General features: G+C 42.3%; 1 protein-coding gene across 3 annotated transcripts; it reads left to right on the top strand.

Moving 5' to 3' along the window:
- Nucleotides 1–27,694, top strand: MAPK6 (mitogen-activated protein kinase 6). Of its 3 annotated transcripts, none has more exons than XM_058811520.1 (6): nucleotides 1–89; nucleotides 18,802–20,007; nucleotides 20,623–20,767; nucleotides 23,738–23,902; nucleotides 24,530–24,731; nucleotides 25,323–27,694. In XM_058811520.1, exons 2-6 carry the CDS (start codon nucleotides 19,453–19,455, stop codon nucleotides 26,419–26,421), a joined length of 2,166 nt encoding a protein of 721 aa, XP_058667503.1. In that variant the 5' UTR covers nucleotides 1–89; nucleotides 18,802–19,452; the 3' UTR covers nucleotides 26,422–27,694. The 3 variants fall into 3 exon arrangements, with proteins under 3 accessions (XP_058667503.1, XP_058667502.1, XP_058667500.1); XM_058811519.1 differs by lacking the exon at nucleotides 1–89 and adding an exon at nucleotides 13,900–14,043; XM_058811517.1 differs by lacking the exon at nucleotides 1–89 and adding an exon at nucleotides 14,565–14,582.
- Nucleotides 27,695–27,952: the final 258 nt, after the last annotated feature.

Genomic DNA, 27,952 nt, shown 5'->3' with positions numbered 1-27,952 from the left:
GTGTGGTATCATTACAATAATTGCTTGTTCTGTTCTTTCTGCTTAAATATTAATGATACTGAGGAATTCAAAAGATAGCTGCAGTAATGGTAAGTTAAATGTCTGTGTGTATTCTCCCATGAGATCTGTTTGTTTAGAGAGAAAGAAGTGTAAAGGTGAATCTTTTTAACTAACGCTTAGAAACATCTCTTTCTCTTTGAGAATTGCCAAAATAATAATATTTTGTCTTTTATAGAAATAAAATAATTTCATATTGAGCAGCTAGTGTCCCGAGATAATTCACAGGAATAGCTAACATTGTCCCTAGAAGTACTAACATTGTCCCTAGAAGCCCTAATGCATTGCATTCTCTGTAGATAAAGTATTTTAAGAAATACTGCTAATAAAATCATGAGACAACTCTATAGACTGCTGAAAATAAATGTTTGGCACTGAATAAAGAAGGAGAGGGAAAGAAAAAACACCACCAGTTAGCTCAATACAATTGGAAATAGCAAGGTGAAGCATTCCTGGGCAGATTTGGAAATGTCAGTAAATGTTAAGTTTTGTGGGTAAAGGTCCTCTCTGCTGAGCCCCTTTTGCATGGGTTTTGTGTTTGTGCATGTGTGTGTGGTTTACAGACTCACAGGTTTTCTCCTCCTTGAAAATGTGGCTCCTTGGGGTACTCTGATGTTGCAGAAGGGTTTGTTCGTTTCTGCACCACTGTTGTGGAGAATGTAATGCCAGCAGGAGTGTAGAAATCAGGTTTAGTGGACTGGCTCGTATTTAGCACGAGATGAAACTCTTTGCTCTTGTTGCTTAGGAATAAAAGTCTCAACTTCACTTAAAAAGACTTAAAAATTAAATGCCTGTATTTTCCTTTGAAAGTTTTAATTTTAAAATTTTGTTTTAGTAAATTGTTCTTAAAGCCAAACAAAATACTTTAAATTTTAATAAAATATTGTTCTATTGCTTTACTGGGGAAGGGGGGTGCTAAGAGCTCATAAATATAATGGGAAACCTAAATATCAATCCAAAAGTATAAATTATGCCTTTCTTTCCCCCCCCCACCAGGGACAAGAGAAAGGGAGGCAGGAGGGCTCTGCTGCCAGAGAACTCTTCCCATTCAAAGGCAGTGTCTAAGCCTGTGCCTGTCTAGGGGCTGGGGAGAAGAAAGAATGAAAAGAGAGTACTGCAAACTGTGTTTCTGAGTCACTGGCTGCTCTAATACAATCCCAAAAGTAGTGCTGTAACTTCTGAATACTTTTTCTACTGTTTTTTTTCTGAACAAGTACCTAGTGTGAACAAAGAGCCCCATCCTGACTGTTTACAATTCCTACTGCAGTAAAGAAAAGTAAAACCATTAATTGAGACATGCTCAGTACCACCTATATACATATCTATTGCAGGGTTTTTTTTTCCCTTTGTGTTCTGTTCCTCCAAAAGTTTGTTAAAGTTAGAAAAAGTTTTGTTCACTCAGTTTACCATCCCCATCAGGGATGCCTTAATTCTCATGCATGTTACTGTACTGCAAATTATTTGGCCAAAATGCTGCTTTTATACAAAGCCTTGAAAAACTTGTAGCATGTGCCCCAGATAAAAATCTCCTTTGAAACAGTCCCCTGAGATGATTATCTGCAGTGATTGCAAATGAACCTTGTGGCAGGCTCATAACAAGTGTCCTCGTGGACGGAAGAGAAACCTGCTGTCAGAACTACAAATAATTTACGTAACCCAATTTAAAGCTCTAACAAAATGTTCCCTGTTAAGAGGATTGTTATACTTAACGTGTGAGATGAAAATGCTTTCCGAAGGTCAGGAATGCACAGAAGATAGATTAGATCTCTTGAAAATACAAAAAAATAGGTTTTTACCAGAAGTTTTTCTTCTGTCAGACTTTCAACTTGGCATTCTCAGAAACTTACATAAGTGCAGCTTTATTCCTGCAAGTGCTCTGTTTTCTCTGCAGAAGGAGAGGAGCCTCAAAACTTTGAGAAAAACACAGCTGAAGGTAGACTGGAGGCTCAGGTTATTTTCTGTATATTTCATATAGATTCTCAGCTATATCTCACCACCAGCAGCATAGATAAAAGCTTGTTTTAAAGAGCACAAGGGTGGCATGGGCTGGCTCCCCTCGAGGTGTCTGCTCACACCTGCCTGCTGCTGAGTGACAGAGGGGGGACAGCCTCTGCTGGGGCTGGGCACGGGGGCTCAGAGAGGCACATCCAACCCAGGCAAGGCAGCTGGGCAAGGAGTGCTGTTCTCCTGCTGCTCAGTGCCTCTGCTCAGTTGGGACTTAATGGAAAAGTGTCAAACAGAGCCACAAAACCTGAATTCAACACACTGGAAAACAGCTTTACAAGGTCTGGTTTTTCTTAATAGGATTTAGGGAGTGAGGCACAACTTGGAATGCTTTTCACATAGGATACAATGGGAAGAAAATGAAATTACAGCCTCTGTAACCATCAGAAAGCTGGGCTAGTGTTGACATTCTCTCATTCCCTGTGTACAGTCACATGGAGTTTCTGTCCATCTCTCCACAGCCAAAATCTGAGATTACAGAGAAGCTGATGATGGAGGTTATTTCAGCCTCTCCTCTCCTGCATTCCTCTAAAGGTCTCCCCGTTACTCTGTGTGCCCTGCCTGCCCTGGCACTGGCTGTCCCACCGCCTGCAGCAGCTGCCTCAGCACACCAGGCAAGCAGCAGGCTCTGGCTGGGAAGAGAGGCTGTGTGGCCACGTGTTGGAGCAAAAGAATAGGAAAAATCTTTGTCCTGGAGAGTGGGGTATTTTCTTACAGCCTCTTGCATTGCACTGCTGAGGGTCTTTTCCCAAAATAGGTTTGTGAAGGGGAAGAGAAGCTTGAGCAGGGCCCTCTGCATCCTCAGTCCCTGCACACCTGTGCTCCCCCAGCAGCCTGGCACCCACCCATGGGGAGGGCACTGACGGGGACATTTCTTCCTCAGAAACTCTCTGGGCTGCTTCTCTTCCTCCTTACCACCTGCCTGTGCAGCCAGGCTCTTTCAGAGCACCTTCCTCGAGAGCTGGAGGCTTTCCTGGGCAGCAGTGTGAGGAGAAGGCACCAGAGAGGTGAGGGAGCCATGGGAGCTGGGCTCTCTGTGCTCCTGCTGGGGGACACTGTGAGTGCTGGCAGAGCAGTGTCACAGTGTCACAGTGTTGTCACTGCACTGGGCACTGGCAGCCTCCTCTCCGTGCCTTGGGCAAGGTTCCTTTGATACACTAGGACTTTGCTGATGGCTGATTCTTCAGATGGAAACATTTCTGTGCCAGGTAGATTTCCAAATCTGAACTTTGCTGTAATGTCCCACTTATTTTACAATAACTGGGGCAGAAGCGACCATTGATTTTGCCCTACTTTAAAAAAAGCAAACAACAAAACCCCCCATTTTTAAAAGACTTTTGCCTTTTTCAGAAGAGGAGGGCAGTCTTGAAATCCAGAATCAAAAATGCATGTTTTATCTTTCTTGGTGTTCACAAACTGGAGACCTCAGGTTTTGCAGCCTGAGAGATCTGTGAGCAGATTAATTCCCCTGCTGTGAGTCCTGGGTGTGCTCCAACCCACACATCTCCTAAACAGAAATTTTCCTGTGACTGCATCCACAGGCTTCTACAGGCTGTGTTGGGATTGGGCACCTGAATTGAATTTAAGTGGACTGTTCCTCCCATGTATTGCTTTTGGTGGCTCCTTTTGGCTCCAGCAGCTGCCTGACTCATGTGGAAGAAACAAGGACCAAATAGGTAGGGAACTTTTCAGAAATAGGTTGGGAGAGAAAGCTTGTAAAAATGAGATTTTAATTGAACAGGAGAAAAGAAAATAGAAACCAGGAAATAGGAAGAGACTTGGAGAAATCAGATGGGCTCAGAGAGGAGTGGAGAGACTGGCACAAAGGGTGAGCAAACTCAGGGTGTACAAGCTCAGCTACTTGAGGGCTTCTAGTGCTGGGCAAAATCAGAACTGCCTGGACAAAGCCTACAATAACTTGTAAATTCAGAATTCAGAACTTTGGGGATCTGTACTTGGTGCCAGGACCAAAACTGAACTGAAAATTTGAACAGTGAAATAAAGTACAAAACTCTTGCAAATTTTAGTCCTAGTAATCTTAAATCTGCTATTAAGGGCTACATTGACCTTGTTATTTTGTGACTCAGTTCAGAACAGTGGGAATGATAATATTCTGACATTCTTTCAAATTGTAGAAGTTAATTTAATGGTGATTTGCAGAGCCCTTAAACCGTGGTGGTTCTGTGCTCAGACTGGGGCAATATGTGATGAACAGAACATAGGCCAGTACACTGATTTTGGTTTTTGTCAGTATCCAGTTGCTGGTAATCAGGTGAACACTTTCTTATGCAATGAATGAAGGAGAGCACTGAGCACTTGTGAGGACAAAAGGGAATATCTGCTCCTGCCGTAAAGCTGTATCAGAGCAGATAGAGCTTGTTCTGATTACTGTGACTGTCATGCCCACATGGAGCTGCCTTCCAAGGTCAGAGAAGTTTACTAGCTGTCATGGAGGCCCATATTCCCATGTTCTCCTGAAACATTTCAGCAATCAAAAAGACCAATCTTCTTGTTCCTCTGTGTGAAAAGGTTCAAAAGTTTCTATTACTGCCCTGCTGCTTCCCTTGATTTCAGCAGTCCCCGCAGGCTCTTTGTTGATGTTTCCTAGTTGACAGCATCCTGTTCAAGCCCTGCCTTTGACTCCCTGCTGCCTAGCAATGATTACACTGCTATTGTTTACTAACAAACCTCTTTGGACCTGGCATGATAAACACGGGGTACAGGGCAGTACTTTGATCGCAAATTGTACATGCCGTCCTTGAAGCAATTTTACTACAAGCAAATGAGCTGCCTTAATAGGGACATTATCACAAACAGGGATATTATCACAAACCATAACAGTCTCACTTTACTCTGTACTTCGAGGAAGTATCTAGACAGTCCATGAAATTGTGGAAATACCAGCTTGGGTAGTCTGTCAGGAGAAATTAAACAGCTGACATCTCGAAACCTTTGTTGGGCTGAGGGGAAATCACCACCTTGGTTTTGATGAATACTGTGCTGTTTTGTGAAGTCTTTGTAAAGCATCTCTGACAGACAGGCTTGGGAGTGTTAAGTCCTCCTTGGAGCTGCCCTTTGAGCAGGATGGCTTGGGCAGTGGGAGTAAGATTCCTAGTCCAGCCCTGGCACTATGGTTTAACTCTGAAGGCAAGGGCTGAGTCTTCCGTCTGTCCTTGATTTCTGGGATATACTTTTTCCAACACAGAAATCAAGGACAGACAGCCTGTCCTGCAAAAGTTAACAGCAAGAAAAAGGGGAGAGGTTTGTAAGCTGCAGTCTTACCCCTCTGGGCCACCATTTCAAGACACAGGAAGAGTTTGCTCAGTCTTGTCTGGTGGCTGAGCTGGTTCTTGATTGCTTTGGGTGGCCAGGTGAGAACTGCCCCAGTGCAGCCAACCTTGTCACTCCCACTGCTGAACACGAGTGAGAGGGTGTGTGCACCTGCCCTCTGTGACCACGGGTGCCAGGGCCACAGGAAGGTCTGTCTGTCAGCTGGGGACATCAGGTGACACACAGGAACCCTGCAGCAGCTCCTGCTGTCACCCAGGGCCGTGCTGGAGCGGGTCATGGAGCACATGTGAGCACCATTATCGTGCTGGAGCTGATTGCTGCTGAGTTGCAGCAATCATGAGAACCGAGTATTGCAATCAGAGCTGATCCAAAGGTTGGAACTCATCTTCTTTGAGTCATCCTTATTGCTTTTGTTGGGAGTGTCCTGATTAAACAATAAGAAGAAATATGAGGTAATGGTTAGCAGCTTTTGGTGTTTACTAAAATAGGTTTAGCAGGAATTGCTTTTATTTTAATTGAGGCTTAAATAGGTCTCTGGTGTTTCACAAAACACAAAGAACGAGGGAGGAATATATTTCTCTTTTCAAAAAATATAATTTTACTGGCATGGGGTATCTCTTAAGTTTTGATTAAACAGTTTTTGACTGTTGAAATTTGCAGTTCAAAACTGTTTAAAGATATGCTGGAGATAAGAGAATGCTGATGCATTTATAAGCAGGAGATTTCTCTACCTCTTTATCTTTCTTAGTTCCAGATCACTTGCAGGGTAAGTCTTGCTATTTATATAATGAAAGAACCTCTAGGTATAACCCTTCAATGAAATATTTACCTTTATGAGATTACTTTCTGGGTGGAGGACTGCTTCTCAGTGCTTCCTCAGCACTGGGGTGTCCAACGGAGGTATTTCGGACAACAAAATTTGAAAGAAAATTCTCCTGACGAGAATTTCTGACAATAATCAAGGTTATAAAGGTCAGTTGCACCAGCTGGCACTGGAGCTCTCATTAAGTTCTGCAAAGGCTGACCAGCCTTGCCCACCTTGTCTCCTACTCTGCTCTCCTGGACACACTGTATGTGTATGTGTTAGTATCCACTAAGAAATGGATTTGTTTTTCTGTCCTGCAGTGTGTACATGGATGGATGTATTTCATTTGTCTAGCCCTTAACTGAAAAAGTTTGGCATAACCCAGGTTCAGCACTGTTGTACCTCTAAGAGAGGTAATAAATCTTACATTTCCAAAATAACAAAGATTCAGTCAGATTTCACATCTTTACTGGGAAAAAAATAAGTTGTTCTTCAAACTTACAGAAGGGTAGATCATGAGTAAAATGAGTTAGTGCAAAAAATGTGTAATGTATTATTTATTCCTTTCCTAGGTAGGAGTGCTTCTAGGCTCTTCTGTCTGTCAGAAGAACAGATAACTCAAAAATCCTGGGTAGAAACCATCCCCTCCTGAAAGGAGGATGCCTCTGAGCTACAGTTGTGAGAGGATCAAACATGCCATTGTCTCTTGAAGGAAAAGCTCAGCAGAAGTGCCTGCTGATGCTGTCTCTAGGAGAGAAAGCACTGGGGGTGTTGTGGTGGCATGAGCTGAGCTGTGTGCCTGGTGCTGATGCTCCTCCTGTGCCCAGGGCAGGAGGGAGGAGGCTGCTCCACACCTGCTTGGAGGCCCACACAGTGCTGAACTGTGCTGTGGGAATGTGAGGGCCTGAAGGCATCCCTGTCTGAGTGACTGACTGGAAAACAACCTGCTGGGGAGGTGCACTGTGTGTTTCTCACTAATTTAGTAGTTCTCCATGTGTTGTCCAGTCATCCACAGTGCCCATGTGTGGCTGAGAGGTGCTTCCTGCAGCTGGGAAATGGAGCCAGCTTGGTACTGGAGGTGAAGGTTGGAGTCACTGTGTTCAGGTTACATCTGTTCAAAGTTTTGTCGTAAACTTAAGAATGCTGAGAGTTTGCCCCTATTCCAAATAAAGCATTTATTGGGGGTTAAATTATTGTGCTTTATCTTCATGGGAGCTGATAGAAACAGAATGAGACCAGGAGTTAATGTTCCATCCTGTATTACTACTGCAAAGAGTAACAGGGAGTTCTGCAGATGAGATGAATAGACACAGCTTAACCTCTAGGCATCTGTTATTGGAGCCCATTTAAACTTTGAGTTGGAAGAGACTTAGCTGAAGCTAATGGGAAATGCCAGGGTAGGAAGATGATCCCAGTGTTTGGCACCACTCAGAGCCTGGAGCATTTCCAATGTGTGTGTTGGCATTAGTAACATGTAAGGAGAGTGTCTTTTCTCCCCGAGAGTAAAAGACAAAGCGAGTTCAGACAATTCTGGTCAGTTTTTCCTCTTCAAAGGAAAAATTAATTTTCTTGTTTCTCATTGTAGTGCAATTGCAAGCAAATACTTTTTGCTTGAGTTGTAATAAGAGGTCTTGTGTTTCATAAGCCTAATACCCTTTGTAGTAAATGATGCTTCTGTGCATTAATTCTTTCCTCCTGTGCAGTAGTCAGTGGTGCAAGTCCTTTCCTCAGCACATCAAACAGTTGTCTTCTGTAGAGTGGCCTGAGATCTTGCATCATTTCCTGTCATCAATCCAAAGCTATTTATAACACGTCTGCTGATTCTGGCACATAAGCAAAATCCAGTTTTCATGAGAAAACAAATACTTTGGAAATGTAATCCCTTCCAGCAAGTGTCTCAAAACTGCTGAGAAAACCTGAAACAACCTTGAAAATCTTAATGAAGGCTAAGACATAAATGGTGTTGGGAAACGTGGGCAATTGAATAGTCTTTAGTGGAAATCTTTAGAAATAGATAGGGCAAGATGTGATGAGAAAAAGTTACAGAGTTTTAAGGGAGAGGAGGCGTTTCCAAAATATATTTGTCAGTGAAATGAAAACTTTGGGTTTTGCTGTCTGACAATACAACAGAAGTAATTCAAGGTAGCTTTTGCAATGCTGAGTATTTGCCATATAATTTGATGGTAGATGTTCTATAAAAAGTCCCTGCTTCTTGATATTTCTTAGATTTTCAATCTCTTTAGCTTCAGAGACTGACTGGGGTAGGAGTCTGGCAGGGACAGTTGCAATCATTACTTGAAGCAGTGTGCTTCCAGTCAACCTGCTGCTTTTGATAAGTGCTATTTTGGGACTCCTGAAGAAGGGTGTTGGCCCCAGCCAAAACACACCCCGGGCAGCAGAGCTGCTATCGGCCTCCCGCAGGCCTGCCCCGACCCTGCAGGCACCGCCTGGCCCTTTATCTTTGCCATCCAATGTGCTGCTTGCTGAGAAACAGCTGCATCCCTGAGCTGGGGATGGCTGTGCCAGGAGCCAGTGCAACCCCAGGATGGCCTCTGCCTGAGCAGCCACGAAGGCACAGCTTCTTAAAGTGCCTCCCAAGGCACTTGGTTTCATCCTCTTTTCACAATACCCATGTATTTGTGTTGAGCTTTGCCCCCTCTAAATGTATTTCAGAGGATTCTGGTGTGGATGAAAATGTTAGTGAATGTTAGTCCAATTTTTTCTTTTCTGTAAATGACAAACTCTGCAGCACCAGCTGTATTTACAATCACACCAGAGGCTTTATCTCTGAAATGCAATAGGAATCAAAATGCTGTGTGTTTGAAGGCGTACAGTGCTATAAGAATGAACAAGAACAGTTCTGCATGGCAATATATATATTTCTGCAATTGAATGTAATAGTTCTACAAAAACACAGAATTGTTCTATATAAAGCCATCATGAGGCATTCATATCTTGCCCAAGAGCTGACATATTTTCCAGTAGGGATCCAAAATCCAATGTATTTTTTGCTGAGAGCACCCAGTCCTGTTTCCAGGGAGTTTCTCTACCTTGGAATATTCAAGGTATTGCAGATATTTAAATAATATCTGCTGCCTTTCAACTTTAGCAGCACTTCAGCTAATGCAATAACCAGCACAGAGGCCTCAGACAATTGTGTTCTGGTGCCACTTCAGTTGGCAGATGTGCTCTCCTAACCACTTCACTTGGGGTTTTGGAGGTGAGGATGACCATGGTGCCTTGCTGAAGGTCTGAATGGGGAAGAACCATTGCACGCTGATTTTTCTCGCACCTGAAGTGCTGGGACAAAAACATTTGGTGCTTCTTGTTTCCACTTCATCCCATGCTTTGCTTTGTCCTCCTGTAGCATATTTTTCAGCTGTAGATTCATCCACTAACTGGATCTACAGCCTGACTCCAGCACAGCCCAATGTCCATGCTGGGAAGTTAGAAGGAGCTTGGGTCACTTGGAGCACCCAAGGATGAAAATGTTGGTACCTGTCAGCCTTTAAAAAATTAAACTAACACACATACAGCCTTAACTGCCTACCTCAGTAAATTTTTCTGCATGTTTGCTATTCTGTGCAAGCTCTCTCTGAGCAAGATAAACTAATGAGGAAATGATGAAAGGCTGAGAACCTGGGAGAGCTCCAGCCTTACACACAGAGGGCTAATGCTTCAAGTGATGACCCAGCTACAAAGCAACTTTTCTAAGCTTTCCTCTTCTCTCTTTATTGACAGGGCTTTGCCAACTCCTGCTTTAGGCAGGTGCTCTGCCCTGTGCTGAGTGTTGTTTAAAACATAGAAAAAGGAGGCAATGGAATTGCCTGACTTAATAAATCTGTGTGATTTTAAGCAGGGAGCCTGCTGAAAAGTGTCCTAGATCCCTGATGATCTACCAAGGGGGAAGAATTACTTGTTCTAAGTGTTTAATGACTTTTTGTCCTACAGAATTTCCAAAGTATGTCACATAACCCATTTATTTCTAGCCTCAAAGTTGCACATCTTCTGTGATTTCCTTCTTCCACCTCCATTTGCCCTTTGTTGCCTCTGGTTGGAATTGGTCTCTGTTAAGGGTCTGTTCTTTTCCAGTCTGTCTGTTGTTTCACACAGAAATGCAGATCTTGGGGTATGGTTTTTTTCCTTTATTCCAAGTCTTTTTCATAGTTTTCTTTGCTGATCAGAATGTACATGGTACAAATCTTGCTCTGGCAAAGTCAGATCCATCCAGGTGAGCCCAAATGAGGTGACAGTGTGTTGTCTGTGCCCAGGGAGCTCTGCCTACCACCAAGTAAACTTTAACTAAAAAGGAACCTTGACACAAACATTTGTTAAAAGTTTCTGAGATGGCAACTTCTATGTGGTTATCTGATAATAATGCTGATTGGAATTATATTTTAAGATTTATTAATCTAGAGAGTCAGTGCTTGTTAGAAATATCCATTTGTGTTAAAAAGAACAAATTAAAAAACCCCTGTGTCCATTATGGCAAGGTAGTGTCTGACACTTGCAGGAAATGAAGGTGCCCAGGAAATTAAGCCACCTGAGCTATTGGGTTGCCAGTGAAACTCAAATTTATCTGGGCTCTTTGTGCTGAACATCAGCACTATGAAACTAAGCTGGAAGAGCAATTGATTTGTGAAGATTTTGCTTAACACCTCCAGAGAGGCTGATGGGAAGAGGCTGCAGTAAAGGAAACTCAAACAATTAAAAGCTCTTGGGATCTGTGCCAGGACAACTAAGTTGTATTTTAGGGCTCAGAGCATGGATAAGCAGGAATAAGTCAAGGAGGCCAGAGAAACAGTGTTTCTTGAACCTCTCCCTATCCCCTTTTAATAAATAGATTATATTTTTTTTTTCCTTTAAACTCATCCCTATTCACATGCAAAATTCCTCTTAAACTTTGGTAAGAAATATGGCCAGTCCTTAAAATGTATCCTAGGACACATTTCCCTTCTTCTGGGAGAACATGTAAGTCAAGCAGTGAAACTGAGACAAAAGCCTGGAGCTGCCAAGTTACCTTGGGCAACCTTTTCAAACCGTCTCCAAATCTTTCTTCCCTTGCCAATCATAATGGGTGTGGACACTTAAAAATATTTTGTTCCCTTTTATGCCACAAGTAACAATTCACACACAGGACTGAAATATTACACTGGAATTCACTGTTTGATCTTTTTGAACTTGGATATAATAAATGAATCATTGCTGCAGTTCTAATTATTTTTTAATTGCTGGTCTTTATGACCTTTGAAATCCAGTTCTCTTCTTGTTCTGCATTTCACTGACAGTTAATATCTGCCATTGTTTTAGAATGAGTTGATATCATCTAGAATTTAATCTACATGCTATGAAATTGCATTCTTGTGGGAAATGTGCAAAGAACTCGTCACAGTAATTTACAGCCTAATCAATAAGATATTAAAAATCTGAAAACAGATTAGCAATTTGCTGGATTAGACAGCTATAAATTGCCATGAGACACACAATTCTGAGCAACTCTCATGTGTATTGTAATTCTATAAATAGTGAGGCTGAAGACAAGTAATATTCTTGCACCATGCTCTTCCTTTTGCAAGATTTTCCTCTAGATTGAAGGATCTCATTCACTAAATCCTACCACAAACTACATTCCTGGAATGGGAGAAAAGATTTTGGAGGGGAAAAAAAAAGAATGCAGTTCATGACTTATGAATTAAGAGCCCAGAAACTGGTGGCACTTCTGGGCTATGGGAGATTAATAAGTGAGCGTGTGCTACCCAAGTGAGGAAGCTTCCTGCTTACTGCAAACCTCCTCTGTGCTTGTTAAACTACTTTTCAAACAGTCTGGGCTGCTGCAGAGCAAACTCCATGGATGTGCAACTTCTCTACCTGGCTGAACTGACACTGAGGATATTGGCAAACAGTCCCAATGGACACAGATTATGGGCCCTCCAGGTGCTATTTCAAGGATGTAATATAAATTTTTCTTACTTCAGCACTCTAGAATCTGAGGATCTGCTTGCTCTTTTGATTCTCGTAATGAAAATACTTTGTGTGGATGGAGGGGTTCTTAAATTAACTAAATAGCTCTGGATTTAGACATGCAACCACTGCTGCTCCTGCCTTTTTTTTTAAGCCCCAAATCTCTTCCTTTAATTCAAGTAAAAACTCCTCTGTGGCTTGGCTCTGGTTGCCGTCCTAACATCACCTCTTCCAAATGTGCACTTCTGCAGATTTTTCTTTATGGAGTGTATTTAAATACAGTCCTTCTAGAGCAGCAGTGCAGCAATCTTCCAGCTCTGTTTTGCTGGGTGGGCAGAAGAACTGCAGCTTTGTTTCTGACTTTTCTGTGCTGCTGGCAGCATGGTGAGCTGCCTATCAATTAGCAAGCATTGGAATATAAAGTGTCAGTTTGGTTACTGACTTCTGTGTGAGTGCTGTGAGCACTGCCAAATGCCCAGGTCACCTCTCCTGGCAGAGGGGTCAATATCAGAGCTAGCAGTGCATCTGGCTAATTGAAACAGAGGATGTTTGCTGCATAATTGAAAAGAGTTTAAAAGTTACTTTTTTAAAAACTTTAGAAAAGCTGAGTGGAGAGATCCTTGGATGCTGATATATGACTTGTTTATTTAAAAAAATAAAGTTACATGATCTAATAGTGCAAGGGTCAATTGGATGCTTCTGTCCAAATGGCAGCAGAGCAATAGAGCCCTATTGCATGTAACTTCTGTCCTAGTACTAGCTATAAATATCCTGTGTTTAACCTGCAAAAGTGAATATTGATTGTTTTATCACTTTTTGAGCCATCCTGCACTGGAAAGGCATATGAGGGACTACACAAGGAAAACTTCACCCTGCCTTGATAGTTGTACCGAAACTGGGTTAGCAGAAGCAGAAGGCTCTTCTGATACTTAGAGGCTTGGTGTGCTCATGCCTCTCTCTCCTTACTAAAAGTGCTGTATTATGAGTCTCACGGGGAAAATGTAAAGTTTTCATTATTTTTCTTTATTTTACTGTATTAGTTGTGGTTTTGGGGAAAAGCACTCGTAGTGCCTCTGTTAAGGGAGATGCTATAACAAGACAGAAATCCTCTGTGGTATCTAGAGGTGACAGCGGTGGCAAAGATTTGTAGATGCTCGTGGGGAGAAGACCCAGATCGGCCCTGGCATTAGGAGTGCAGAGCATGTGAGCCGAAGCGGCACCTCGGAGAGAGGAACTTCCTCCGCCGCGCCCGCCTGTTGCCTCCAACTGTTTGTTTCCCTGCCGTGAGGGACGTTTCGTGCCGGGCCAGTTGAACGGGGCGCACCCGGGCGCTTCCCCGCCCGTCGCTGCTGGAGCCTCGCACACCGACAGCAACCGGGGACAGCGCTCCTTCGGCGGGGCCCCGCTGGGCCTCCGGTCCCGCTGCTCTGGCTGCCGCAGAGGCCACCGGGTCGGGCAGAGCTCCCTTCGGTGCACAGCGCTCCACCGGCCGCCTTTGCGGGCTGCGTGTGACCCAGCTGTGCTTCGAGACTGCTGAACCCCTCGGGCCAGCGGGGCACGGCGGCAGCGCCGTGCCTCGGGCTCACAGGAGAGGCGGTGAGGTGAGCGAGCGCATGTCGCGCGGCCGCCCACCGGGGATAGGGTCGGCTGCACGGTTGAGTGTACCCCGCACCGACACCCGGCCGCGGCTCCGCTCCCATCCCTGTCCCTGTCCCGCCCCCGTCCCCGAGGGCCGCCCGGAGCCGCCCCTGGCGGGCGGAGCCGCCGCCGCGCCGCCCCTCCCTGCCCTCCGCGCCGGGTTACATGGCGGCGGCTGCGGCAGCGGCAACTGCGGCGAGGAGGGCGGGCGCCGGGCGAGGGCCGGTGGTGGGGCCGCGGGGCTCGGCCGTGTGAGCAGCGCACCCCCGATGAGCCTGGGAAGGCCCGTGAGTGCGAGGGGCGGGGGGCGCGGGGGTCTCGGCCGCCGCACGCGCGGGCCCGGCCTCGCCGCACAAAGGCGCTTTGTTCCCTCCGTCCCGCCCGGCGGCGGCGGCGGCAGCAGCGGCGCCCCCGGCCCGCTCCGCTCCCTCCGCCCGGGCTCGGCCCGGCCCCTCCGCAGTGCGGCGGCCGCGGGGCCGAGCGGGGCGAGCGGGCGCTGACCGGGCGGGAGGGGGCGGCCGCGCGGGGGGCGCTGCCGGCGGTGCGGCGCCGGGCCCGGGGCCGCCTGTGCCGGGGGTGGCGGGCGCGGCCTGAAGGGCGTTTGAAGGTAGGGCTGCTCGGCGGGGGCCGGGGCCGGGCTGGCCTCGCGGCACGGCGGGAGCGGCTCCCTCGGCCCGGGGCAGCGGCGCGGGCGGGATCGGCTGCTCGGCCCGGGGCGGCGGGAGGAAGGATGTCCTTGGCCGGGGGGGCCCGGCCATCCCCTGCCCGCGGAAGTTTGGCTGCTGCGTTCGGCGCGGTTCTGCGAGCCGAACCACATAGGGCACAGGTACCGCTCGCTCCTGCTGCCCCCAGGCTCCGGGAACCTTTTGTGGGAAAAGTGACTTAATGCTCGTAATAAGTAGCTTGAAACATCCGACGGAAATGGCTTGAAGAGAGACTGGCCGAGTTTTGGGATGCGGGGAACAGGTACCCTCGCCTAGGCAGGCAGGATGCTCTCGCTTGGCGTCTGTAGGATGTGTCTCTTTTTCTGGCTAATTCAGTGCCGTTTGGGGTCTGCCTGACAATGGCTGTTAATTGTGTTGCGGAAAAAGAAACGGCGGTCGCAGTGTTGTCGTATGGCCGGTGCTGTTGCCAGCACGCGTTTTATATAGATATGTGTGTGTGTATAAAAACAACGCCGTCACAGCATTATGTGTTAATAAACCAGTTACAAATTCCGGAAAGCGGTGGCTTAAAATAGAGGTGCATTTTGCTTTGGCAGTTGCGTTCAGAAGATTGTGTGCTCTAAAGCTAAAATGGGAACTTTCATTTCAGCCCTTTGCTCAAGCTCAGTTTTTGCTTGTGTGGTTGTTATCTCGAATTCACTCTTGACTGGTTACCTGTGTAGTGGAACAGCAGATGGTAGCAGGTCTGCAGAGGTGCAGAAGGCTGTGATTAGCTGATGCTGGGCTTCTTCTGGGGAGTTTTCATTATTATTATCTAAAGGGAGAGCCAAACCATTTTTAAACACAATACAAAAAAGTACACTGGGTTCTTGTGTGTTTTTACAGATCCTTCAGAAGATTTATAAACTAATAGTAACATTTGCTTACTGCCAGCACCGAGTTCCCTAAACAGTGTGGGGAGCAAGTAGGAGGCTTTAGAAAGCAGCAGTTTCGTGAGTTGGACGATGACTCACTCTGCCTACTGACTGCAACGTGGCTGATCTAAAAAAAAAGTTCTGTGCCCCGTATTTTTTAGTCAAAGGGATAGTACTTAGCAGATTGTATAATATATCGTTAGTCATTCTCGGTCTTTCTCCTGTGAGTAATAATTTGATCATTATTTGGTCAGCATAATCAAATTAACTGGTATCTTTCGGTCTTATTTGTATTTCTGACAAAGTAAACATCTCATACCTGACTATTTCAGTGCACATCCTGTTTCCTGAAAGCTGTGATAAATCCACTGCGGGAGTTGAGCGTGGTTTGAAGGGGCTGCTTGCGCAATGCCTGAGGCCAGTCGAGTGTGGTGATCATCACTGGGGATGATTTCAAAGCCCTTCTGTGGGTCACTTCTGTTACCCTCTCCCAGGAACTGACCCCTTTTAAAACCATAGTTATAAACCACTTAAGAAAGTGGTATCTTTGTGTTTCACTCTTTAAACTTTGTGTGAAGGAGGAGTGAAAGTACCACTTCTAAAAAACCTGGACATCGTGGCAAGGTGGCAGCCTAGCTGAAAATGTCAGTGCCTGCGTCAGTAGCCTGTTCAGCACAAACTGGGATGATAAACCCCCCCTTTTTTATACAGTAGTCCATTATATGTTTAAAGTGGTTAGAACATGAGATTAAGCAATTTGTTCGCAGATAGGAAGCTTGGAGCAGGATCAGGTCAAATGAAGGCTGCACCAGGTTGGTTGCTTATGTTGTTAGCATTTGTTTTCTTAGCTAAATCAGTCTGGTGGTGAAGATCATTGCAGGCTCTCTGAAAACACTGTAATTAGTGGACACCTGGTGGAAGGATAAGTGTAAACTGATGATTAAAAATGCATCATTTCAGAGATACAGAGTGAAAATTGCCGGGCTCCTACTTCAGGAGTTGGCCATAGTTCCCTTTCTCCCTGAAGCATTTTGTTGCTGCATTCACTCATGGCAGCAGGGGGTAAGATCTGAGTTGTGGTAAAGAGATGGTAGATCTTAATCTTGGCTGCTGATGGGCATAGTTTTGAATCTGTTCCTGGGCTGTTTAATGGGAATAGCTAAAAGAGAGTTTCCAGATGTGTCACGCAGCTGGTGCAAACAGTTTCGATATTGCTGCATGTTGAAGACATCAGTAGTGAAACAAAAGCCTAATTATGAGGCAGAATACAACTGGTTGTAGATGGTCCCAAGGATGTAAAATGCACCTTAATGCAGGGTAATTGAACAGAGGCCTTGGACCTCAAGTTATTGTGATATTTGAAGTATTGGTACAAATTTTAATTTCTGTAACAGGTGGTGGGATGTTGGAGTGAAAGGTGAATGGGGTGATGTGAACTGGTGTGCTGGCAGCAGCTCAGGATGAGTGAACCTGAAAGAGGTACATGTGACTGAGAAAATACTTTCAGGTTTAAAAATGTTAAAAATCAAGAGGCTAGATATCTGGGTTTTACAGTTGTGAGCAGAGTTGGATAGTCACTGATGCTGTCTTCTTTAGGATAAGTTTTACTATTGTTCTTTAAATAAATTCATAGATATTTTAAAAGGGGTCCTCACTGTAGTGTCCTGGTATTGCTAAAAATTCAAGATGGTTTGGGGAAAAGTAGTAGTGGTTGTTGTGAGACTATAATATTGTGTTTGTAGTGACCCTATAGTAACTTTTGTAAAGCACTGTTTAAGATTAGGACTCTTGCCAAAGCGCAAAGTAAGGAATCTTAAGGCAATCTTAAGTTCTGTGTGCTGAGTAGAGAAAGCTCTGAAGATCACCCTTGTGGCAAGGTATGCAACATCAGTAGAGGGCAGCTCAATGCTTTTCAGTTCAGAAATACTTCATTTGGTGATCTCTATTTAAAAAGAAACTGAGCAGAGGACAGCATGTGTTTCCTTCTTCCCTGTGTTCTGCCCACATACCTGGGGGCAGGTGGCGTGTGGCAGGGGGAGCAAGGCTGGGCATTGGGGCTGTGTCTTGATGACAGTCAGGCTTGAGCCAAAGGAAGGGTAATATTTAAATGTGTTGAAAGTCTTGTTTCTCATTGCCAGTGTGCCTTTCTTTCTTATTTTTTTTTCTTTTTCTCTGTACTATTCTGATTGCTTTAGTGAATTGAGGCCATTATTTAAAATATGTTAATAACCTGTCAGCTGCTCTTGCTGGTGTTAGGAGCAAGGAGACTTGTTTTGCTTCCTCCCAATCGTCCCACTGAAAGGCTAGCACTGTTTTAAAGGAAAACATTCATAGAATTAATTCTGAAGTATTGGGATTGTGTGGTGACCTTTACATTTAGGGAAGAGCTGAAATGTGTTAATCTGAGATTGAACAGGAGACACTTAGTGGTTTGATGTGACCTCTACATGTTGGGGAAGAACATTTAAGTGACTCGCAGTGGAATTGCCCAAAGCTTACCACACTGTGTAACATACACCCCTGACTCTTCCCGTTGTGGCATTTTTGAGCTTTTAGAAGAAGTTGTACAAAAATGCACCATGTGGTCATTATGACTACATTCTGCTCTTGCTGACGGGAACTTATTGAGAAAATTGCCAGTTTGGTTTTTCATAATAGTAGGTGAATTCATTACACTATTAAAAAATAAATGATGTCTGAAAGAGCCCATATGTTAGGGGAAATGGTTGTAGAACATATCAGTGACTCTGTAAAATGTACTTGCTGCTAGTTTTTCTTTGTAATCTAGGTTGGATAAGTATAGAAAAAATTGATAAAGCAATAATATTTATCAGATATGTAAGAATTACCCCTATGATTCCTGTAGCAATGAGTCTATAGAGGCAAAGTTATTATTTGAGATATTGGTAAGCTTTATCCAAAATCACAAGGATTAAAGCTTTATAAGTGGCAGTAGATGTATATTGTATATTCAGTAAATGTTGGGAGTGTACAAGCCACCCTTTTTGTGTGACCAGTACCTAGTTACCTCTTATTATGGTGAAATAGTTAAACCTGATTTTGTCTTCAAATAAAAGTTTAGTGAAAAGAATTATTTCAGAATTTGCTGACAGATGCTATGGACACTGTTGCTTCTGGCTTGTCTCTTAACAGCTCTTAACAAAGCAAGTTTGCTTTGTTAGTCTCTAAATTAAGACTAGGGAGGATTTCTTGTTTTGTACCATAAATTCAGTAGGTGACATCAAAAATGTTCACGATATATGTTTAAAAAATGGTGGTTGGTCATTATTGCTTTCCTCCACGAGTGTGAAAGGTACATATAATTTCTAATTAGTTTAGCTTTATTGATGATTTTTTTTTTTTGTAACTGGACAGTAAGTTATATTTAGGATAAATCAATGAGCTGGGGGAGGAGGAAGATTTTTGTATGTGCTGAGGTACTGATGTATTTTTCTCTGCTTTTCAGGTTGCCACGGAGTAAAATGGATGGTAGCTTTGATTGTGATTGTGGTGAGCTGGAGCCACCTGATCATTAACAGAAGGCATCTTTTGTAAATCAAGAGCTGCCAGTTTCCCATTTAACTAGACTGTAAACAAAGAAGAGAAAAGGAGGAAGAAGGAAAAAAACTAGTGCTTACCAGCACCATAGAATGACGCTGCTCAGGACCAGTCCAACACTGAATGTATCTGCACTGTGAGGAGGAGGATGCTAATAGAAGCCTATTATGTGCATATTTATTCACATTTTTGTTAAATGTTAACCAGATTAGCACAGTAGAGCTGAGTGCATAGTATGTCATTTCATTCCGTTTGAGTTTCTTGTGAGTATTTTCTTTAATGTCTGCAGAAATGCTGCACCTTTCTTGAACTATGAATGCTGCAATCTTTCGATCTTATGCTCGGTTTGAGTTCTAGAGCTTACAGGCTCTAAATTCAAGGGGACACAACAGGCCTGGCTGGCTCATAATGAAATGAGAGTGTCAAGAAACCATCTTGCAGTCAAAGCCAAGTGTTTCTTCTCCCTTTCTCTAAGACCTTTCCTTCAGATACCAGTGGAAGTGTCTCCGTGTGTTTACAGAAGCTTAGTAGTTTGAGGAAAAAAGTAAAGAATTTTAAAATGGCAGAAAAATTTGAAAGTCTCATGAACATTCATGGTTTTGATCTGGGCTCTCGGTATATGGACTTAAAACCACTGGGCTGTGGTGGAAACGGCTTAGTTTTTTCTGCTGTCGATAATGACTGTGACAAAAGAGTAGCTGTCAAGAAAATTGTCCTTACAGATCCCCAGAGTGTTAAACATGCTCTACGTGAGATCAAAATTATTAGAAGACTTGACCACGACAACATTGTCAAAGTATTTGAAATTCTTGGTCCCAGTGGAAGCCAGTTAACAGATGATGTGGGCTCCCTGACAGAATTGAACTGTGTTTACATTGTCCAGGAATACATGGAGACAGATCTGGCTAATTTGCTAGAGCAAGGCCCTTTACTGGAAGATCATGCCAGACTTTTCATGTACCAGCTGCTACGTGGGCTCAAGTATATTCACTCTGCAAATGTTCTGCATAGAGATCTCAAACCAGCTAATCTTTTCATTAATACTGAAGACTTGGTGCTGAAGATTGGTGACTTTGGCCTTGCACGAATCATGGATCCTCATTATTCCCACAAGGTATGCAGAGAGTGGGAATATCTAAGAAATGCTTTGACAACTGTTCCCTCTTAAAATAGCATTTCTCCCTTCTGCACAGGTAGATAGGCTGTGGAGGGTGTCCTTAGCATGGTGATAGAACTACTGCAAGCATAAATTTTATTTTTTTTTTTTTACTAAATGGGTTCAGAAAAGCAAAGGTTTTAACAGTGAAGACAGAACCTGAGATTAAGAGCAACATTTAGTTATATTTAATTATAGAAGCCTTAGATAAGATTATTAGCAGTGCATTCATAGTGCAAGTGTGGCTGTTTTGGGGGATTGGTTTAGAGATACTGTCCTCCTGGTCTAGGTGTTTCAAAAGGGTTCAGTATCATCTCTGCATTTTTTGGCATCTGGGAATGAGAAAGTTTTGCTGCAGTACCTCATTTGACTAATAAATAGTGTCATATTTGTATATGGTTGCTGTTCACTTACAAAGATATTTTTAAAGGTAGAAAGAAGGTTTAGTAGAATGCACACAATATAATTGCTGGGACTTTGAGACTAAAAAAATCCTGTTAGGAGTGCATTAAAAAATAAATTAAAAACATAAGTCTTCAAAATCTAATAAAATTTTTTAATTAATTTCATTAGGGCCATCTTTCTGAAGGATTGGTTACTAAATGGTACAGATCGCCCCGGCTTTTGCTTTCTCCTAACAACTACACTAAAGCCATTGACATGTGGGCTGCAGGTTGCATCTTTGCTGAAATGCTGACTGGGAAAACCCTCTTTGCAGGTGGGTAGAATAAAATCAGTGGTATATTCATGAAAGGAGTGGCACTACTTAATTATCTTCCTCAGGAAAGATTGATTATTGTGGCTAACATCAGTAGTCATGGACTATCAGGATATGCTATATTATTGTGCACTTATATAAACTATAAATTGATGTATCTGTAAAGAAGAAGACATTTCAGTTTCCTTACTTGTATTGGTGTGTATTTAGATAAATATCACAATTTATTGTAGGAGTCATACATGGTAAATATTACTGTAATTGTGTTAAGCTAAATTTATTGGTTGCTTAAGAAGTGTTCTGATACGTGTGTGAATTGGTGTATCCAGGGAGTATTTGAAGTTTATGAATACCCTGAGTATAATATGCATAAAATTTATTTTTTTTAATGTAGTCAACCTAATCACTTCTTGCTTCTCTATATTTTAAATTATTAAGCCCCAAGGGCATAGATTTAAAGGTGTAAAATTTAGTGCAGTACAGCAAGGAAATGTGCAACTTTCAACTGTTTCAGGCAAGATAGGAAGCAATGCTCTGGTCTCATGGTGCATTGACATTAGAGCTTTGGTTAGGATCGGGAGGAAATTTCTGGAGCCCATCTCCTGGTGGCCATCCTGTACCATGTTGCTGACCTAGCTCAGAGCACAAACTAGAGCATTTTAGGTAAAGTGAAACTGTTATTTGCACTATAGGAGATCACCACCTGCTGACAAGCACTCAGTGCATGGGAGCAGATGAGCAAACTGCAGAAATACCTCTGAAATGCTTATTTTTGTGCACCCTGGGGCCTCAGCAGCAGTTGTCTCATTCAGGATCACTCTTGGATTTGCTCCTGTTGGCCTGAATTATAGGAGTAATACAGATAAAACTTCTGAGAGCTAAGCTTGCATTTCAAAGTTCACATTCCTTTAGATGCAAGGACTGTGGACTGAAAGCACACCTCTGCAGTCATTCTTAGCTTTGCATGAAAAGGCAATGGAATTAAGAGCTTCTTCCCATTAAGAACTGTCAATTGAAAGCATTATTCAGTATAAATCAGTGATTAATACATGCAGAGGCTTCTCTTAACATGCAGTGAGGTTTTCACTCTTTGAGTTACTAACTACTGGAGTAATGTCCCCAGAGTATAAAATGCTTGGCTGATACAAGATTTATTGGGCTGGGAGAAAGTCTGCAGATTCCATCATTCAGCATAGACTGATCACAACTGCCAGCATTTTGGGTTTTTTTTCTTTTGAGTATCATTGGTATTTGTCACAATTTTTATTGGCCCAATTGCTGTGCAGAGAGTTAGAATTCTGTTAAAAAACTTGGTCTTAGTCACCAAAATCCTAAATTTCTAGGCTTGTTTGTATGCACTAATTGCATTGAGTAGATACTTTAAAAATATTTTAGACGTAGATGTGTCCCTCTGAAAATTTAGCATTGCCATGGTTTTCTAATCTAAAGAAACATGGATTTCTTGACATCATTTGGAAAGGGAAGATGGTTGGAGATATGATAGTTATTCTGCCCTGAGACTCTGAATAGTTCTTCTGCAGAGTTGTTTGGAGGATTTGATTTGGTTAATTGCAACATCCTGTCTCCTTCTGAACCATCCCTTAGGAATCCTGCTGTTCAGAAAGCTGATGAGAATGGGAAGGAAGAATACAGATTAATATTGCAGAGTACCTGGAACAAGTGAGGGAAAGGAAGTTGAGACAGTGGAATTCAGTAGCTTTTCCAAACAACTTCTCTACCTCTTTGTTCTAAATGAATATTTTACAATGGTTATTTCCCTGATGGTGGACAGAAAGCTGATTAAATTTTAGGATGGTACTCATTACCCAATAGAATCTATTTTCCAGCAAATTACAAGCAATATAACATCTGATAGATCATATTAAGTAATTTGTTGTATTCTGAAGTAGAACAAAACAGCTCTTTCAGTCCAGTAAAGACATTAACACAAAGTAGTACTGATTCATTTGGGGAGCTTTGTCAGATTTTCTGCAGTGACTTTGCCTGTCAGGTGTGTGATAGGATGTGCAGTGCAGACTGCTGTGCTGTGCAGGCACTGAAGTGAACTGAGAAGTTTGGAGATGGTAGAGTCTCTTGTTTGGCCCCATGTATTTTTATATGTGTTGTCACATACATCAGTATTGTTTGTGATTGCCCAGAGCAGCTTGGTGAAGGAAGGAAACGTCGGCATGCAAATAATCCTATATAATTTTATCTGCTAGTTGAGTCTCTAGGATCCTACATCCTCCTTGGAGCTGAACAACGAGCTGAAGTTGGCAGGTTGTATTTCTGGGTACTCCAGTACTGAAAATAGATGCTATTCATTATTCAAAACTGACCTGCTGTGTAGGCCCTTATTGTTCTTACCCAGGGAAACTTCAGGCAGTGCTGAAAGAGTACTGTAATTTCAATCATAATAGAGTACTATTTTCAAAAAGAGCATCACTCTATGTAACCAACAGGTGATTTTTGTCTTGTACTTGACAGTTAATGCAGGATTTCAGAGTAGAATATTAATACAAATGGTTGTGGCCTGCAAAATGTCTTTCAGCTAAACTACTGCTGTTTTTATTAGTGAGGGACATACAATTCCAAGTGAGGTCACATACTGTATTAATGAGGTAGATCAGTTGAAAGGGGAGGATAGCAGTATAGAGTGTATAATAAAAAGGGTATTGCTGTAGAGAACCTCATCCATGGTGAAAACACCCTTACAAAAGCTTAATGTTAGATCTCTTTATCTGTGAGTAGCAGCTCTGTAATTCTTCATATGCCACAGCATTTCCTGAGAGCTCTTCAGATTTATTATCATTTAAATTCAGAACTTTAGCCTTTCCTCTGTTGCAGGAGATTATAATCTTTTACTGGAAATAGTTACTCAGAGCACAAAATTTTGACATGCCTTTCATATACAGGGATTAGAAATGTTTAAAGTTGAAATGGCAGCTTGTGTTTTGTTTTGGTGCTCAGGTGCACATGAACTTGAACAGATGCAGTTGATTCTAGAATCAATTCCTGTCGTACATGAGGAGGACCGTCAGGAGCTTCTCAATGTAATTCCAGTTTACATTAGAAATGATATGACTGAGCCACACAAACCTTTAACTCAGTTGCTTCCAGGCATCAGTCCTGAAGGTAAGTAATAAAAACTCATTGATTCAATGTTTTGATGTTTCAAAAATCATCAAGAAGTGTGCAGCTTTGAGGTGCAGGCCGTGTGATTGTAAAAAGCAAGTTTCAGTTAGAAGAATCTGTGTTCTCTGAAGAAGGATTGTCTTCTGCCCTAATAACAAAAATTTACCTCCATGATGGCTGCTTGGTTATCTTTAGAGTAGAATTGTCAATCTTTGATGAACCTATTTGCATTGGAATTGCTCTTTTGAGACGCTGGCCTATTAAATACAAGGGAACATTGGAATGGAGTCACTATAGAAAGACTGTCTTTCAGATTTTTAAAAAAGAGTCTCCCAGCCAAAGTAGCAGCAGTGTTTCCTGGTAGCCATTGGTGGATACTGATTCAGCTTGAAGCTTTCTGTCTCTTGCTGGTTTTTTATGCATTAAATTATGGCTGATCTTAGATTTGACTTCTTTCTCTGTCCTGATGGCTGCAGGATGCGTATTTGGCACTGTACTGTCAGTAGCTGATACTTCACAGGCAGCTACTTAGAAACAACTAGAGGGCTCTAGAGCAAAGCACTGCACCTTAATATTAGGTTCTAAATGTCAGAAATTTCCCATTTAATGATAGCTTATATTCTACAGCACTGGACTTTCTGGAGCAAATTTTGACATTTAGTCCCATGGATCGATTGACAGCAGAAGAAGCTTTGTCCCATCCTTATATGAGCATTTATTCCTTTCCAACGGATGAGCCTATTTCAAGTCATCCTTTTCACATTGAAGATGAGGTTGATGATATTCTGCTAATGGATGAAAGTCACAGCCATATTTATAATTGGGAAAGGTAAATTTATCACTTACTGTGGTAATGTAACTGGATGGGTTTGTGCTTGAAGTGACATTGCTTCATGGGCATTATTTCTTTTTCTATGTTTCTTCCTTTTGAGTTGACCTGAGAATAAAATTTTCTTATTTTCTTACAGCAATATCATTGGATTTATAATCCATTAGATGTGACTTGGATATGCTGATGGATTCCTGAGTTGCACTCAGGAGTCTAGAATCTAAAGTTAATATTTCCATTATTTTTTTCTTCCCCAAAATACTTCTCTAAAAATAAATTTTGTTTAAGGAGAGAGAGTTTTAATTATGATTGTTTTGTCTAATGCTTAATGCACATTGTAGTAAAGAGATTTCACAGTAGTCATTTTAAGTCAAATAAACACACTTTAGAAAAAGTTCTGTACATGGAGCGAGCTGTTGTACATAATTCTGTTTCTTTTTGCTAGATTAAATTAAAAACTTGGAAGAGGTACCCAGTTGGATTAAGAAAGAGCTTTGTGTTGAGTTGTCATTATTTTGTAAGGGCTTGACTGTCTCTGTTTGGGAGCCAGAGGACTGTTTTTAGCTGCTAACACAGGAAATTGTTTTACAGATACCATGACAGTCAGTTTTCAGACCATGACTGGCCTATTCATAATAACTATGAAGCTGATGAAGTTCAGCGTGATCCAAGGGCTCTTTCTGACGTTACTGATGAAGAAGAAGTGCAAGTGGATCCTCGCAAATATTTGGATGGAGATCGTGAAAAGTACCTGGAGGATCCTGCCTTTGACACCCACTTCTCTACTGAGCCTTGCTGGCAGTACTCAGATCACCATGAAAACAAGTATTGTGATCTGGAATGTAGTCACACTTGTAATTACAAAATGAGGTCCTCTTCATACCTAGATAATTTAGTTTGGCGAGACAGTGAAGTTAACCATTACTATGAGCCCAAGCTTATTATAGATCTTTCAAACTGGAAGGAACAAAGCAAAGATAAGTCTGACAAGAAAGGCAAGTCTAAATGTGAAAAGAATGGGTTGGTGAAAGCTCAGATAGCACTTGAGGAAGCATCACAGCAACTTGTTGAAAAAGAAAGGGAGAAGAATCAGGGGTTTGACTTTGATTCTTTTATAGCAGAAACCATCCAGCTTAGTTTACAACATGAGTCTACTGATGTTGATAAATTAAATGACTTGAATAGTTCAGTGTCTCAGATAGAGTTGAAAGGAATAATATCGAAGTCGGTGAGCAGAGAGAAGCAGGAGAAAGGAATGGCCAATTTGGCCCAGTTAGAAGCTCTGTACCAAACTTCTTGGGACAGTCAGTTTGTCAGTGGTGGGGAGGGGTGCTTCCTCATAGACCAGTTCTGTTGCGAGGTAAGGAAAGATGAACAAGTTGAAAAAGAAAATACTTACACCAGTTATTTGGACAAATTTTTTAGTAAGAAAGAAGATGCTGAAATGCTAGAACCTGAGCCAGTAGAAGAGGGGAAGCTTGGGGAGAAGGAAAGAGAAGAGGGCTTTCTCAGTAACAGTGGGGAGCTCCTCTTCAACAAGCAGCTGGAGGCTATAGGTATTCCTCAGTTTCACAGCCCTGTTGGCTCGCCTCTCAAGTCCATCCAGGCCACGCTAACGCCTTCTGCTATGAAATCATCTCCCCAGATTCCCCACAAAACCTACAGCAGCATTCTGAAACATCTAAACTAAAACACTCAGCAGACATTTCTTTTATATTCATGAGATGTGTTTGTCTTTTTTTATTACTAGTGTAAGTAATTTTTTTACTTGAATCAGATGGTGTAATTTTAGTATGGATTTCGTTAGTTTTCTGTTTACCATTGTTTTTACAATCCAGAATTACTTTCTATACATGAGTTAGTTTTGTTTTTAAACTGGCATGTCGTTTGCACACAAAATTAAAGAATAGAGCAAAATAATGCAAAATGCAGGAGGTAACAAAAAAATGCACTAAACCAAGTAAAAAAAAACATTCTCTCAGTAAAACAGTGTCCATGTTTTGCAGAAAAAGAACCTTGCCTTGAAATTTACACAGTGAGACTGTACATAATTGCATGAGAATATCTATTTTTCCCGAAACATTTTTTTCATTCATGCGTATTTTAGAGTTTTTTCATACTCTACACATTTCTTAGACACATGATACCAGCAGCAACTGAAATGAATGCAGAATTTGGTACGCATGTGTTATCTACCTCAAGGTAACAGCAGTATGTGGCAAAACATTAACCACCCATAGTGCTTCTCATTATGCACTTCTATTTAGCCAGCATTATTGTAGTAGCTATTCCTATTGAAAATCATTCAATATTTATAAATGTTCTGGTATGCATTCTTTATAGTGAAGTGTTAATATGCAGCACTTTTATTTATTTTAGCAAATAAGTATATTTCTGTAATTATAGAAAGTCAATTTTTGAGTTACTTTTCAGATAAAAGTTTTTGTTTAGCACTATGGTTTTATTGCCTACATAGCTGGATATATATTAACATCGGCTTATTCTGAGGCTATCCAATACATTTTTATTTTTATTTTTTAGTTTTCATTTCAAGTAAAGCACTCACTGTGTATAGGAATTTGTAATTGGAGGTGCTTGATCTCTACAAAAGAAATTAGGAATTGCTTTATTATCAAATGCTCCTAGAAGTCTTAATTGTGTTCATTTTTTAAAAATTTTGTAATGTTAGTTGTGTGCATGGAAATAATTAAGGTACAACATTACTGTAGGTTAAAGTTCTATATGGTGAGACATTTTGTTTTTACTGTATGTTTTTACGAATGATTCCTGTCCCACTCCCAGCCCCCCTCCAAAGCAAGCATGAATAAAATTAGGTTAAATATAGCATGTAGCATCTCGGTCTTTTTAAAATTTGTTTTACCTTCTGATTTTTTGAAATACTGGATGTATCATTGGCTCCCCTGTTTAAAACTAAAAACAAATAAAAACATGGCCGGCAAAAATGGCTGTTTGTGATGCTTTGTACACACCCTGCCCGATGAGGAGCAGCTGCTGTGCTGCAGCTGGGGCAGTTGTGAGGGTCACTGCCTAACACAGGGTGCTCATGGAAGCATGAGAGGCTCTCCTGGAAGGGGTGCAGCATCCTGCAAGGAGACTCCCAAGAGTTCCCTTCTGTCCTGCAGCCTGCACCCAGGAAAATCACATGTAGGGGGGTGGCTATGAAACTGAACAAATACACAGCACTGTCCATAACCTTTTCT

This window comes from Ammospiza caudacuta, chromosome 10 (assembly GCF_027887145.1).
Source record: "Ammospiza caudacuta isolate bAmmCau1 chromosome 10, bAmmCau1.pri, whole genome shotgun sequence".
NCBI lineage: Eukaryota > Metazoa > Chordata > Aves > Passeriformes > Passerellidae > Ammospiza > Ammospiza caudacuta.
The sequence above is the reverse complement of the archived record's forward strand: the minus strand, read 5'-3'. Positions and strand labels throughout refer to the sequence as shown.